The sequence below is a fragment of the Aquarana catesbeiana genome, linkage group LG02 (genome assembly GCF_042186555.1).
Source record: "Aquarana catesbeiana isolate 2022-GZ linkage group LG02, ASM4218655v1, whole genome shotgun sequence".
Lineage (NCBI taxonomy): Eukaryota > Metazoa > Chordata > Amphibia > Anura > Ranidae > Aquarana > Aquarana catesbeiana.
Window position 1 is genome coordinate 166,586,416 of NC_133325.1, and position 14,188 is coordinate 166,600,603.

A 14,188-nucleotide genomic window follows, 5' to 3' on the forward strand; every position below is an offset into this window, starting at 1 on the left:
ATTTGCCCCTTACTAATATTTTCAGTACTTTCTCTTTCCAAAAAAAGTTGCCTTATCTCTCAGCTGATAGAAAGAACAAAAATCTAAATGAGTGGTTTTAATTCATGGATAAGTACAGTTTAGTTAACAAAATTAAGGCCACAATGCATCCCTTTCTCAGCTTAATAGTAAGAAACATAAAAAAAATCCTTAAGAAATTCACAGTTACACTCACTATACAGCCATGTATTATGTTACTTTGTAAAGTAGACCATATTATGTCATCAAGTCAAAGAGTAGCCACCAATGGGGTCTTAAAGTGAAACTTTAGTTATATTAAGAAAAATGCTTTGCTGAGTTTTAGCATTGTTTTAGGCAGATTCGTACCTGATTTGTAGAAGCTTTAAAAAAGACCATAAAAGTGCATTTGTTCAAAGCACAGTTTTGGTTAGTGCTATCAAGAAAAAAAGTTGTAATCAAACTAAGATCTCCTATGCTAAAATACTGTAATACTGGTGTAGGGCACCCATGTTAAGCAGTACTATCGCTACTTAAAATATGTGTCTGTAACCAGCTGGAGTTTATTCTTTCCGCAGGTGTTCCCAAGGTCAGGATATATTTATGGCTTCTGCCAGGCACTGTTGCAGAGACTCCAGTATTCTGAGTGGTAAGAGCTAATGACTGAGTTATGAATATTTATCCTTTCTACTAAATTATGAGTAGGGTCAGTGGTGTGAGCTGGGTGAAGGTGATACAGTGGTGTGAGCTGGGTGAAGGTGATACATATTTGGAGCAACCTTCCAGAGTGTTCATTCTTTTCTGGGCCCCAAATGGAGCTGTGAGTGAAAGTCTTTTCTTTTCTAGACCTCGCCCAGAAAGAACTGCTTTAGAAGATTTTACCCAGCAGACCTTTTTTGCTGAATTATCTCAAGGAAGAACTTGGTAGAAGCTGGACTGACAAAAAATTACTACTTATTAAAGGAAACTGAGACTGCTCTTACAAAGTCATATGTCCTAAATTGGTTAGAGCAGATGACGTAACTGTAGCTGCTTTTAGAGAGCAAGATATCCTTATCTAAACCAAGAAAAGAATCCTTAATTTGGATATTGAGATTCACCCAGCTATATGGTGTATGTGCCTAAGGCAGTTGAAGTTGCTGCAATGTTATCATGAAATACTGCTATTTAGGTATTGTGTTTCCCCCATCCTCTCCCCAGGAACATCAGCATGTAGGCAGGTGCAGACTGCGGTATATTATCCAACCTGAAAGTGGCATTGTGCCATCTCTTAATTTTGGTAGGAGTCCAATGGGGAGGAAATGTCTTCTATCTTGGTCTCCATCTTGGGGAGAATAGTGATCTAATTGTATGCAGAAGTCCTGTGAGATTTGGTCCATCTTGATGTAAGACCCTATAAATATTGGTGGGGCCTACAGGGAGCTCGTAAGTTAGGAAAGAGCTCCTCTGGGTAGGTGGAGGTGCAATACTAGGGAGGGGTTCCAGACCAGTAGCAACATGTAGGTTTCCTTTCCAGGATGTCCACAGTTCCACGTTCCCAGACAAATTGCCTTGGGCCATAAAATTCCACAGAGACTTGGTAGAATCTAGCAGCAGTTTCACCATACCACCATCCCTCCAATGGCACACTCCACTGGCACAGTGAAAATGTAAGTGGAACTGGTATCACTGGGAAGTAAAATCTACCTCCTTACTGGTATTCTGCAGACAACGAAATTGTGCAATGCACTGTGTCAAGATTATATTTGACTGTTGTGCCTTGTTGTTTGACTCCTGAATTTTGTTAATCTCTTCATGATAAAAACTGTGCCAAGCCACCCTGTGTCATTGTTCTTCCATAAGTTTGGTACATCACTCAGGCCCCACCTACAAGCAATAACCATTTTGTTTTATCCACTACATGCAAAGGATTTCATCATGAAAGTGGATGCACTCAGTAGTGTGGGGCATTCGGGGGATTTATTCCTGCTAGACCACTTTGGCATGATACAAACACATTAATGTTATTTTACAAGTAAACTGATATTCAGAATCACAGTTATATTAAATTGTCAAAATGTTGGCTATGATAGAAGAAGCAGAACACAATTACTATGTAATGCCGTGTACACACGGGTGGACTTTTCGAACCAGACTGGTCCGACGGAATGAATCCGTCAGACAATCCGACCATGTGTGGGCCTCATCGGACCTGCAGCTGACTTTTTCGGTCGAAAATCAGATGGACTTTAGATTTGGAACATGTTTCAAATCTTTCCGCCGGACTCAGTTCCTATCGAGAAATCCGCTCATCTGTATTCTAGTCCGACGGAGGAAAACCGATGCTAGGGCAGCTATTGGCTACTGGCTATGAACTTCCTTATTTTAGTCCAGTCGTACGTCATCACATACGAATCTGTCGGACTTTGGTGTGATCGTGTGTAGCCAAGTCCATTCGTTCGAAAGTCCGTTGGAAGTCCGTCAAAAGTCATTCGAAAAGACCATCGGACCTTTGATGCTGAAAAGTCAGCCCGTGTGTACACAGCATAAGAGTCATTAATCATACCACATCACAACAACACTGCGTTGATACCGAAGCTAGCTACAGCTGTGCTACAAGAGCCAGAGCATTGTAACCAGATATAGAGGGGCGACATATCACTGTTGATAGCATAAAGCTCTTCATACCTGCTCATAGGAAATAGATTTTGTTAACAAACTTTGGGAAAGTGTCAGACTCACGTCACCTCATAGTAATAAGAAAAATGGAATTAAAGGAAATCTATGCTGACAGAAATACACACGTTCTCTCTTTTGACATCTGCTGAAAATGCCAGATGACGGGCTGTCAATCAGAAGCTGAGGCTTAAGGCTAAGCTGGAACAAGTTTACAAACCAGAAGTTTTGACTGCAGATGCTTCATGTTTATAGCAGACTGAAAGCATTAAAGCCAGAGACAGTCACTGAACTAGTATTTCCAGAAGGCAGTCAGCAATGGTATTCTCCATACATCTTTCTGCTCAGGTGTCCTTTGAGCTGATCAAATTCCCTTTAGAAACAATTATGGATAAAACTACAACATGCTCAAAATCGTCCTCCTGCAGCCAAAGGCTGTCAGGGATAGTCATTTATTTTTTGACATAGTAAAAATGTATACTCAGATAGGGTTTGAACAGGGATAAATTCTACAAAGGCTTTCTTATAAACAATATTATGTAAAGTGTTCATGACACCAAATTAAAACAAAAAATAAAATACATTATACACAGTACTGTCTGTGAAAATTCATTTCAGTCTTTTTGGACAGAATGGTAAGTGCTCCTTGTCACACAGTTCTATATCTTGTCCATTCTTCTTGAAAAGCTTCCATAAAGTGAACCCCCTATTATTTCAGGGGCAAAACGCCACAGTTCTCTGCTGGTTCTGACACAACAAGTGTTTACACACACATCGAGTCTATCCTCATTTCAGCTAATGAAATGGTCAAACCCACACCATTGGACTCTTCCGTGTAAGGTTGTCCTGTAAGAGAAAATACAACAAAACAAATATCAGCATATTTTATCAAAAGAAAAAGTAGAAAAGAATTCACCAGTTTCAAAATGGAGAGCAAGAATGACTGATCACAAGCATAGTTTATACTGTGGGGTCATCTTGTTACATAGAGGGGGTTGTAACCACTCATGCTGAACGATGTTACAGGCAGCATAATGTTCTCCGCAGCTTCTCCAGACCCTTTCCCATCTGTCACATGTGCTCAGGGTGAAACTGCTCTCATCTGTGAAAAAAGCACAGGGTGCCAGTGGCAGACCTGCCAACTCTGGTGTTCAATTGCAAATGCCAACCGATCTCCACGGTGCCAGCAGTGAGCACTGGGCCCACTAGAGCACGTCATGAAGTCTGTTTCTGATTGTCTGGTCAGAGACACCAGTGGCCTGCTGGAGGTCATTTTAAAGGGCTCTGGCAGTACTCATCCCAGGGCTGTCTTAATGAGGGCACACCTGGGAACTGTCCAGGGCCCCCAGCTGCATGGGGGGCCCCTGTACTTTCCCCAAAGTAGCTGCTCCTTGAGCCCATGCTGCCCGGAAATTGGGGGCCCCATAATGGCACTGAGAGTGTTGGATACACAGGGGAGACAGGCTGGCAGCGGTGCGCCATGCTGTGCAGAACGATACCTATTTCACAGCCAGCAGGGAGGGGTGGGGCCGGAACGCCAGTGATGCTCTGACCCCGCCCCATGCAGCTTGAATGCTCGGGACTTGGAGGCCGTGGGGTAGGAGCTGGAGTGGAAGCTGCTGAGTCGGCAGCACTGAGAGCCTGCCTGCGGAAGTGGCATTGTGGATGGTGTCAAGGTAAGCCCAGCAATCCAGCACTGTTTGCACAGAAAGGCTTGGAATGCCCAGAAGGATGCTCCCTCCTCCATCCCTCCTTCTGTCTGCATGACTTGAATGGTATAGGTGAGTCCTTGTCACAGTGTTGGAGGGGGGCACATAGCCAAAAGTTCACACGCACTGTATCTCCACTGGAAAAGGGGGTACTACGTGGATGGAATAATGGTGCTGGGGGATATCAAGGGTGTATGGGGAAAAACGATGCTGAGGGGGGATCTGGGGTATATAGGGAGTAGCAGTGCTTGGGGTATCTTGAGTGGCTATGGTGCTAGAGGTATCAGGGATGTAGAGAGGACACTGTGTAGGGGGTATCCAGGATGTAGTGGGGTCACAATACAAGGGGTATCTTATGGTATATGGTAACAGTGCTGGGGGAATATCTAGGGTGCAGAGAGTGTTCAGAGTGCTGGGGGGATATCTGGGGTGTAGAGGGGTCAGAGTGCTGGGGGGATATGTGGGGTGCAGAGAGGGATCAGAGTGCAGGGGGAATATCTAGGGTGCAGAGAGGAATCAGAGTACTGGGGGAATATCTAGGGTGCAGAGAGGGATCAGAGTGCTGGGGGGGTATCTGGGGTATAGAGGGGTCTGAGTGCTAATGGGATATCTGGGGTGCAGAGAGGGATCAGAGTAGATATCTTGGGTGTAGAGGGGTCAGAATGCTGGGGGGATATGTGGGGTGCAGAGAGGGATCAGAGTGCTGGGGGAATATCTAGGGTGCAGAGGGGGATCAGAGTGCTGAGGGGGATATCTGGGGTGTAGAGGGGTCTGAGTGCTGGGGGACTATCTGGGGTGCAGAGAGGGATCAGAGTGCTGGGGGAATATCTAGGGTGCAGAGAGGGATCAGAGTGCTGGGGGGGATATCTGGGGTGCAGAAGGGTCTGAATGCTGAGGGGATATCTGGGGTGTAGAGGGGTCAGAGTGCTGGGGGGAAATATAGGGTGTAGAGGGGTCAGAGTGCTGGGGGAATATCTAGGGTGCAGAGAGGGATCAGAGTGCTGGGGAGGATATCTGGGGTGTAGAGGGGTCTGAGTGCTGAGGGGATATCTGGGGTGTAGAGGGGTCAGAGTGCTGGGGGAATATCTAGGGTGCAGGGGGGATCAGAGTGCTGGGGGGATATCTGAGGGTGTAGAGGGGTCTGAGTGCTGGGGGGATATCTGAGGTGCAGAGAGGGATCAGAGTGCTGGGGGAATATCTAGGGTGCAGAGAGGGATCAGAGTGCTGGGGGGGATATCTGGGGTGTAGAGGGGTCTGAATGCTGAGGGGATATCTGGGGTGTAGAGGGGTCAGAGTGCTGGGGGAATATCTAGGGTGTAGAGGGGTCAGAGTCCTGGGGGAATATCTAGGGTGCAGAGAGGGATCAGAGTGCTGGGGAGGATATCTGGGGTGTAGAGGGGTCTGAGTGCTGAGGGGATATCTAGGGTGTAGAGGGGTCAGAGTGCTGGGGGGATATCTGGGGTGTAGAGGGGTCTGAGTGCTGAGGGGATATCTGGGGTGTAGAGGGGTAAGAGTGCTGGGGGATATCTGGGGTGTAGAGGGGTCAGAGTGCTAGGGGAATATCTAGGGTGTAGAGGGGTCAGAGTGTGGGGGATATCTGGGGTGTAGAGGGGTCAGAGTGCTTGAGGGATATCTGGGATGTAGAGTGGTCAGAGTACTGGGCAAATATCTAGGGTGCAGAGAGGGATCAGAGTGCTGGGGGGGGGGGTATCTGGGGTGTAGAGGGCTCAGAGTGCTGGGGGGATATCTGGGGTGTAGAGGGGTCTGAGTGCTGGGGGGATATCTGGGGTGTAGAGGGGTCTGAGTGCTGAGGTGATATCTGGGGTGTAGAGGGGTCAGAGTGCTGAGGGGCTATCTGGAGTGTAGAGGGGTCAGAGTGCTTGAGGGATATCTGGGATGTAGAGTGGTCAGAGTGCTGGGGGAATATCTAGGGTGCAGAGAAGGATCAGAGTGCTGGGGGGGATATCTGGGGTGTAGAGGGGTCTGAGTGCTGAGGGGATATCTGGGGTGTAGAGGGGTCAGAATGCTGGGGGGATATCTGGGGTGTAGGGGGGTCTGAGTGCTGAGGGGATATCGGGGGTGTAGAGGGGTCAGAGTGCTGGGGGGGATATCTAGGGTGTAGAGGGGTCAGAGTGCTAGGGGAATATCTAGGGTGTAGAGGGGTCAGAGTGCTAGGGGATATCTGGGGTGTAGAGGGGTCAGAGTGCTAGGGGAATATCTGGGGTGTAGAGGGGTCAGAGTGTGGGGGATATCTGGGGTGTAGAGGGGTCAGAGTGCTTGAGGGATATCTGGGATGTAGAGTGGTCAGAGTACTGGGCAAATATCTAGGGTGCAGAGAGGGATCAGAGTGCTGGGGGGGGATATCTGGGGTGTAGAGGGCTCAGAGTGCTGGGGGGATATCTGGGGTGTAGAGGGGTCTGAGTGCTGGGGGGATATCTGGGGTGTAGAGGGGTCTGAGTGCTGAGGTGATATCTGGGGTGTAGAGGGGTCAGAGTGCTGAGGGGATATCTGGAGTGTAGAGGGGTCAGAGTGCTTGAGGGATATCTGGGATGTAGAGTGGTCAGAGTGCTGGGGGAATATCTAGGGTGCAGAGAAGGATCAGAGTGCTGGGGGGGATATCTGGGGTGTAGAGGGGTCTGAGTGCTGAGGGGATATCTGGGGTGTAGAGGGGTCAGAGTGCTGGGGGGATATCTGGGGTGTAGGGGGGTCTGAGTGTTGAGGGGATATCGGGGGTGTAGAGGGGTCAGAGTGCTGGGGGGGATATCTAGGGTGTAGAGGGGTCAGAGTGCTAGGGGAATATCTAGGGTGTAGAGGGGTCAGAGTGCTAGGGGATATCTGGGGTGTAGAGGGGTCAGAGTGCTAGGGGAATATCTGGGGTGTAGAGGGGTCAGAGTGCTGGGGGATATCTGGGGTGTAGAGGGGTCAGAGTGCTTGAGGGATATCTGGGATGTAGAGTGGTCAGAGTACTGGGGAAATATCTAGGGAGCAGAGAGGGATCAGAGTGCTGGAGGGGGGGTATCTGGGGTGTAGAGGGGTCTGAGTGCTAGGGGGATATCTGGGGTGCACAGAGGGATCAGAGTGCTGGGTAGATATCTGGGGTGTAGAGGGGTCAGAGTGCTGGGGGGATATGTTGGGTGCAGAGAAGGATCAGAGTGCTGGGGAAATATCTAGGGTGCAGAGAGGCATCACAGTTCTGGGGGGATATCTGGGGTGTAGAGGGTTCTGAGTGCTGAGGGGATATCTGGGGTGTAGAGGGGTCAGAGTGCTGGTGAAATATCTAGGGTGCAGAGAGGGATCAGAGTGCTGGGGAGGATATCTGGGGTGTAGAGGGGTCTGAGTGTTGAGGGGGTATCTGGGGTGTAGAGGGGTCAGAGTGCTGGGGGGGGGTATCTAGGGTGTAGAGGGGTCAGAGTGCTGGGGAAATATCTAGGGTGCAGAGAGGGATCAGAGTGCTGGGGAGGATATCTCGGGTGTAGAGGGGTCTGAGTGCTAAGGGGATATCTGGGGTGCACAGAGGGATCAGAGTGCTGGGGGAATATCTAGGGTGCGGAGAGGGCTCAGAGTGCTGGGGGGATATCTGGGGGATTGAATGGTCTGAGTGCTGAGGGGATATCTGGGGTGTAGAGGGGTCAGAGTGCTGGGGGGATATCTGGGGTGTAGAGGGGTCAGAGTGCTTGAGGGATATCTGGGATGTAGAGTGGTCAGAGTGCTGAGGGAATATCTAGGGTGCAGAGAAGGATCAGAGTGCTGGGGGGGGGGATATCTGGGGTGTAGAGGGGTCTGAATGCTGAGGGGATATCTGGGGTGTAGAGGGGTCAGAGTTCTGGGGGGGTATCTAGGGTGTAGAGGGGTCAGAGGGCTGGGGGAATATTTAGGGTGCAGAGAGGGATCAGAGTGCTGGGGAGGATATCTGGGGTGTAGAGAGGTCAGAGTGCTGGGAGGATATCTGGGGTGTAGAGGGGTCTGAGTGCTGAGGGGATATCTGGGGTGTAGAGGGGTCAGAGTGATGGGGGGATATCTGGGGTGTAGAGGGGTCTGAGTGCTGAGGGGATATCTGGGGTGTAGAGGGGTCAGAGTGCTGAGGGGATATCTGGGGTGTAGAGGGGTCAGAGTGCTGGGGGGATATCTGGGGTGTAGAGGGGTCAGAGTGCTAGGGGAATATCTAGGGTGTAGAGGGGTCAGAGTGCTAGGGGATATCTGGGGTGTAGAGGGGTCAGAGTGCTTGAGGGATATCTGGGATGTAGAGTGGTCAGAGTGCTGGGGGAATATCTAGGGTGCAGAGAGGGATCAGAGTGCTGGGGGGGATTTCTGGGGTGCAGAGGGGTCTGAATGCTGAGGGGATATCTTGGGTGTAGAGGGGTCAGAGTGCTGGGGGGGGGTATCTAGGGTGTAGAGGGGTCTGAGTGCTAGGGGGATATCTGGGGTGCACAGAGGGATCAGAGTGCTGGGGGAATATCTAGGGTGCGGAGAGGGCTCAGAGTGCTGGGGGGATATCTGGGGGATTGAGGGGTCTGAGTGCTGAGGGGATATCTGGGGTGTAGAGGGGTCAGAGTGCTGGGCGGATATCTGGGGTGTAGAGGGGTCAGAGTGCTTGAGGGATATCTGGGATGTAGAGTGGTCAGAGTGCTGGGGAGGATATCTGGGGTGTAGAGAGGTCAGAGTGCTGGGAGGATATCTGGGGTGTAGAGGGGTCTGAGTGCTGAGGGGATATCTGGGGTGTAGAGGGGTCAGAGTGATGGGGGGATATCTGGGGTGTAGAGGGGTCTGAGTGCTGAGGGGATATCTGGGGTGTAGAGGGGTCAGAGTGCCGGGGGGATATCTTGGGTGTAGAGGGGTCAGAGTGCTGGGGGGGGGGGTATCTAGAGTGTAGAGGGGTCAGAGTGCTGGGGAAATATCTAGGGTGCAGAGAGGGATCAGAGTGCTGGGGAGGATATCTGGGGTGTAGAGGGGTCTGAGTGCTAGGGGGATATCTGGGGTGCACAGAGGGATCAGAGTGCTGGGGGAATATCTAGGGTGCAGAAAAGGATCAGAGTGCTGGGGGGGGATATCTGGGGTGTATAGGGGTCTGAATGCTGAGGGGATATCTGGGGTGTAGAGGGGTCAGAGTTCTGGGGGGGGGTATCTAGGGTGTATAGGGGTCAGAGTGCTGGGGGAATATTTAGGGTGCAGAGAGGGATCAGAGTGCTGGGGAGGATATCTGGGGTGTAGAGAGGTCAGAGTGCTGGGAGGATATCTGGGGTGTAGAGGGGTCTGAGTGCTGAGGGGATATCTGGGGTGTAGAGGGGTCGGAGTGATGGGGGGATATCTGGGGTGTAGAGGGGTCTGAGTGCTGAGGGGATATCTGGGGTGTAGAGGGGTCAGAGTGCTGGGGGGATATCTGGGGTATAGAGGGGTCAGAGTGCTAGGGGAATATCTAGGGTGTAGAGGGGTCAGAGTGCTAGGGGATATCTGGGGTGTAGAGGGGTCAGAGTGCTGAGGGGATATCTGGGGTGTAGAGGGGTCAGAGTGCTAGGGGAATATCTAGGGTGTAGAGGGGTCAGAGTGCTAGGGGATATCTGGGGTGTAGAGGGGTCAGAGTGCTTGAGGGATATCTGGGATGTAGAGTGGTCAGAGTACTGGGGAAATATCTAGGGTGCAGAGAGGGATCAGAGTGCTGGAGGGGGGGTATCTGGGGTGTAGAGGGGTCTGAGTACTAGGGGGATATCTGGGGTGCACAGAGGGATCAGAGTGCTGGGTAGATATCTGGGGTGTAGAGGGGTCAGAGTGCTGGGGGGATATGTTGGGTGCAGAGAAGGATCAGAGTGCTGGGGAAATATCTAGGGTGCAGAGAGGGATCACAGTTCTGGGGGGATATCTGGGGTGTAGAGGGTTCTGAGTGCTGAGGGGATATCTGGGGTGTAGAGGGGTCAGAGTGCTGGTGAAATATCTAGGGTGCAGAGAGGGATCAGAGTGCTGGGGAGGATATCTGGGGTGTAGAGGGGTCTGAGTGTTGAGGGGGTATCTGGGGTGTAGAGGGGTCAGAGTGCTGGAGGAATATCTAGGGTGCAGAGAGGGATCAGAGTGCTGGGGAGGATATCTGGGGTGTAGAGGGGTCTGAGTGCTGGGGGGATATCTGGGGTGTAGAAGGGTCAGAGTGCTAGGGGAATATCTAGGGTGTAGAGGGGTCAGAGTGCTGGGGGATATCTGGGGTGTAGAGGGGTCAGAGTGCTTGAGGGATATCTGGGATGTAGAGTGGTCAGAGTACTGGGGAAATATCTAGGGTGCAGAGAGGGATCAGAGTGCTGGGGGGGTATCTGGGGTGTAGAGGGGGGGTATCTGGGGTGTAGAGGGGTCTGAGTGGTAAGGGGATATATGGGGTGCAGAGAGGGATCAGAGTGCTGGATAGATATCTGGGGTGTAGAGGGGTCAGAGTGCTGGGGGGATATGTGGGGTGCAGAGAGGTATCAGAGTGCTGGGGGAATATCTAGGGTGCAGAGGGGGATCAGAGTGCTGGGGGGGGGGATATCTGGGGTGTAGAGGGGTCAGAGTGCTGGGGGATATCTGGGGTGTAGATGGGTCAGAGTGCTGGGGGGATATCTGGGGTGTAGAGGGGTCAGAGTGCTGGGGGGATATCTGGGGTGTAGAGGGGTCTGAGTGCTGAGGGGATATCTGGGGTGTAGAGGGGTCAGAGTGCTGGGGGATATCTGGGGTGTAGAGGGGTCAGAGTGCTGGGGGTTATCTGGGGTGTAGAGGGGTCAGAGTTCTGAGGGGATATCTGGGGTGTAGAGGGGTCAGAGTGCTGGGGGGATATCTGGGGTGTAGAGGGGTCAGAGTGCTTGAGGGATATCTGGGGTGTAGAGGGGTCAGAGTGCTGGGGGAATATTTAGGGTGCAGAGAGGGATCAGAGTGCTGGGGAGGATATCTGGGGTGTAGAGAGGTCAGAGTGCTGGGAGGATATCTGGGGTGTAGAGGGGTCTGAGTGCTGGGGGGATATCTGGGGTGTAGAAGGGTCAGAGTGCTAGGGGAATATCTAGGGTGTAGAGGGGTCAGAGTGCTGGGGGATATCTGGGGTATAGAGGGGTCAGAGTGCTTGAGGGATATCTGGAATGTAGAGTGGTCAGAGTACTGGGGAAATATCTAGGGTGCAGAGAGGGATCAGAGTGCTGGGGGGGTATCTGGGGTGTAGAGGGGGGGTATCTGGGGTGTAGAGGGGTCTGAGTGGTAAGGGGATATATGGGGTGCAGAGAGGGATCAGAGTCCTGGGTAGATATCTGGGGTGTAGAGGGGTCAGAGTGCTGGGGGGATATGTGGGGTGCAGAGAGGTATCAGAGTGCTGGGGGAATATCTAGGGTGCAGAGGGGGATCAGAGTGCTGGGGGGGGGGGATATCTGGGGTGTAGAGGGGTCAGAGTGCTGGGGGATATCTGGGGTGTAGATGGGTCAGAGTGCTGGGGGGATATCTGGAGTGTAGAGGGGTCATAGTGCTAGGGGGACATCTGGGGTGTAGAGGGGTCTGAGTGCTGGGGGGATATCTGGGGTGTAGAGGGGTCTGAGTGCTGAGGGGATATCTGGGGTGTAGAGGGGTCAGAGTGCTGGGGGATATCTGGGGTGTAGAGGGGTCAGAGTGCTGGGGGTTATCTGGGGTGTAGAGGGGTCAGAGTTCTGAGGGGATATCTGGGGTGTAGAGGGGTCAGAGTGCTGGGGGGATATCTGGGGTGAAATATTTATTTGGGTTTGAGAATCCAGGGGTGTGGAGGTGGTAACAGGATACCAATTTTAGGGGGAAACCTGGTGTGTGTGTGTGTGTGTGGGGGGGGTTGGTTGGGTAGAGTTAGGAGTGCTGGTTGTATATAAGATGTAGATTGGTTACAGTGTTGGGGGTATCTGAGGCCCTGTCAGGCCGTATGGTGCCTCATGATTTTTATTGGCGGCCGTGTTTATACTTGTTACCACTGTCCTAAGCATCATTCTAGCAGGTATATTATATGTACAGGACAGCTTTCCTACTTTATGTATGTAGTATTTTCCCACTTTCTTTGCTGTACAGAATGATTGTTCATGTAGTTAAAGCAGAGCTCCACCCAAAAGGGGAATCTTCGCTTGTCTGCCTTCTACCTACTTGATGTCTGTTTACCTGCGTTATCTCCATTGTAGGGGCAAAAGAGCATTACTTTGCCCAGGGGCCCATGATGCTATTAAGACGGCCTTGGCTCATCCTGTTCCTCCCTGCACAAAGAAGCAGATACTGGTCCTGCTGATGGGTTAAGGACCTTCTACGGCCCTGTCCAGCTCTCCTAGAGTAACTGCCTGTCTCCTGGAATCTCTTCTATGCTCTTGAGCACAGGCACAGGCTCTTGCCTGTGCCTGTGCAACCTCTACAGGGCCTAGGTAGTGACACTGACCCTAGCCAAATGCAAAACTAGTGAAAAACAGAAAAGATGAGGAGGAAAAAAATGTCAGTGGCCTCCATCTGTGAAACCATTCCTGTTTTGAAGGTCGTCTCAATGTTGCCCCCTCTGCATTAACAACCCCCTCTGCTACTTAACTAATTCCTTAAATCTTTTTTAAGTGTTCCTTTAATTTTTTTAAACAGTGTATATATTACTTATAAGGATACACATGGCCTTCGCTCATTATTAATCAATACAAATATACAGTTATTGCAAATAAATATAAAAATTCAAGAATACATACAAAAAACACCCCTTCACCAATAACATTGACAACATTATAAAAACTCACACACTATATTGTTATCTAGTTGTTAATTACAGTAGGTAACTTACTCAACATTAGTCCCGCTGTAATGCCCTGTACACACGGTCGGACTTTGTTTGGACATTCCGACAACAAAATCCTAGGATTTTTTCCGACTGATGTTGGCTCAAACTTGACTTGCATACACACGGTCACACAAAGTTGTTGGAAAATCCGATCGTTCTGAACGCAGTGACGTAAAACACGTATGTCGGGACTATAAACGGGGCAGTGGCCAATAGCTTTCATCTCTTTATTTATTCTGAGCATGCGTGGCACTTTGTCCGTCGGATTTGTGTACACACGATCGGAATTTCCGACAACGGATTTTGTTGTCGGAAAATTTTATATCCTGCTCTCAAACTTTGTGTGTCGGAAAATCCGATGGAAAATGTGTGATGGAGCCTACACACAGTCGGAATTTCCGACAACAAGGTCCTATCACACATTTTCCGTCGGAAAATCCGACCGTGTGTACGGAGCATAACACTTTTGGGTCCATTTATATTTTACATGGTTGGTAATAGCGGTAATACCTAAGATATTTTCATTTACCCACTTTTGACAAATCTAAACAATGGCCTCCTATGGACTCTTATCAGCATGGATATGATGGACTATATGCTTTGTGTTAAGACATTACACAAATGTGAAAAGTGCTAGAACCCTGTGTATGTCACTTTCCTCAGATAATATCCAGTAGTGAGAATGAATATCCCTTGTGTATAAATTAGATAACTTGACTTAGTCAACATTAGTCCTGCTGTAACACAACTAATACCTAAGATATTCATCTTACTTATCCTATAGGGATCCATATTTAAAGGAACAGCATTGCACATAAGAGATAATTATATCTCAAAAGATTCAAATCGATTTTCATAACCCTTTAAGGTACTTTATCCACATGGATCCATTTTTCTGGCTTTATTAGCTTTACAATCTTGGGGCCATAGATCATAAAAGTGTCAACTAGGCATTCGGACGTCAATATAGTGTGTGAGTTTTGACAAAGTTGTCATTTTTTTGGTGGAGGGTGGAGCATAGATTTTGTATTCTAAAATTTTGATATTATTTTTGACTATTTCTTAA

At 50.0% G+C, this 14,188-nt stretch overlaps 1 protein-coding gene across 1 annotated transcript in view; it reads right to left on the reverse strand.

Moving 5' to 3' along the window:
• Positions 1–1,937: 1,937 nt before the first annotated feature.
• The window catches only part of LOC141127391 (solute carrier family 26 member 10-like), a 118,779-nt gene continuing 106,528 nt past the window's right edge, over positions 1,938–14,188 (reverse strand). The window contains exon 18 of the mRNA XM_073613760.1: positions 1,938–3,498. Within this exon, the coding sequence (XP_073469861.1) occupies positions 3,460–3,498 (39 nt within the window). The 3' untranslated portion in view covers positions 1,938–3,459. The remainder of the gene's footprint in view (positions 3,499–14,188) is intronic.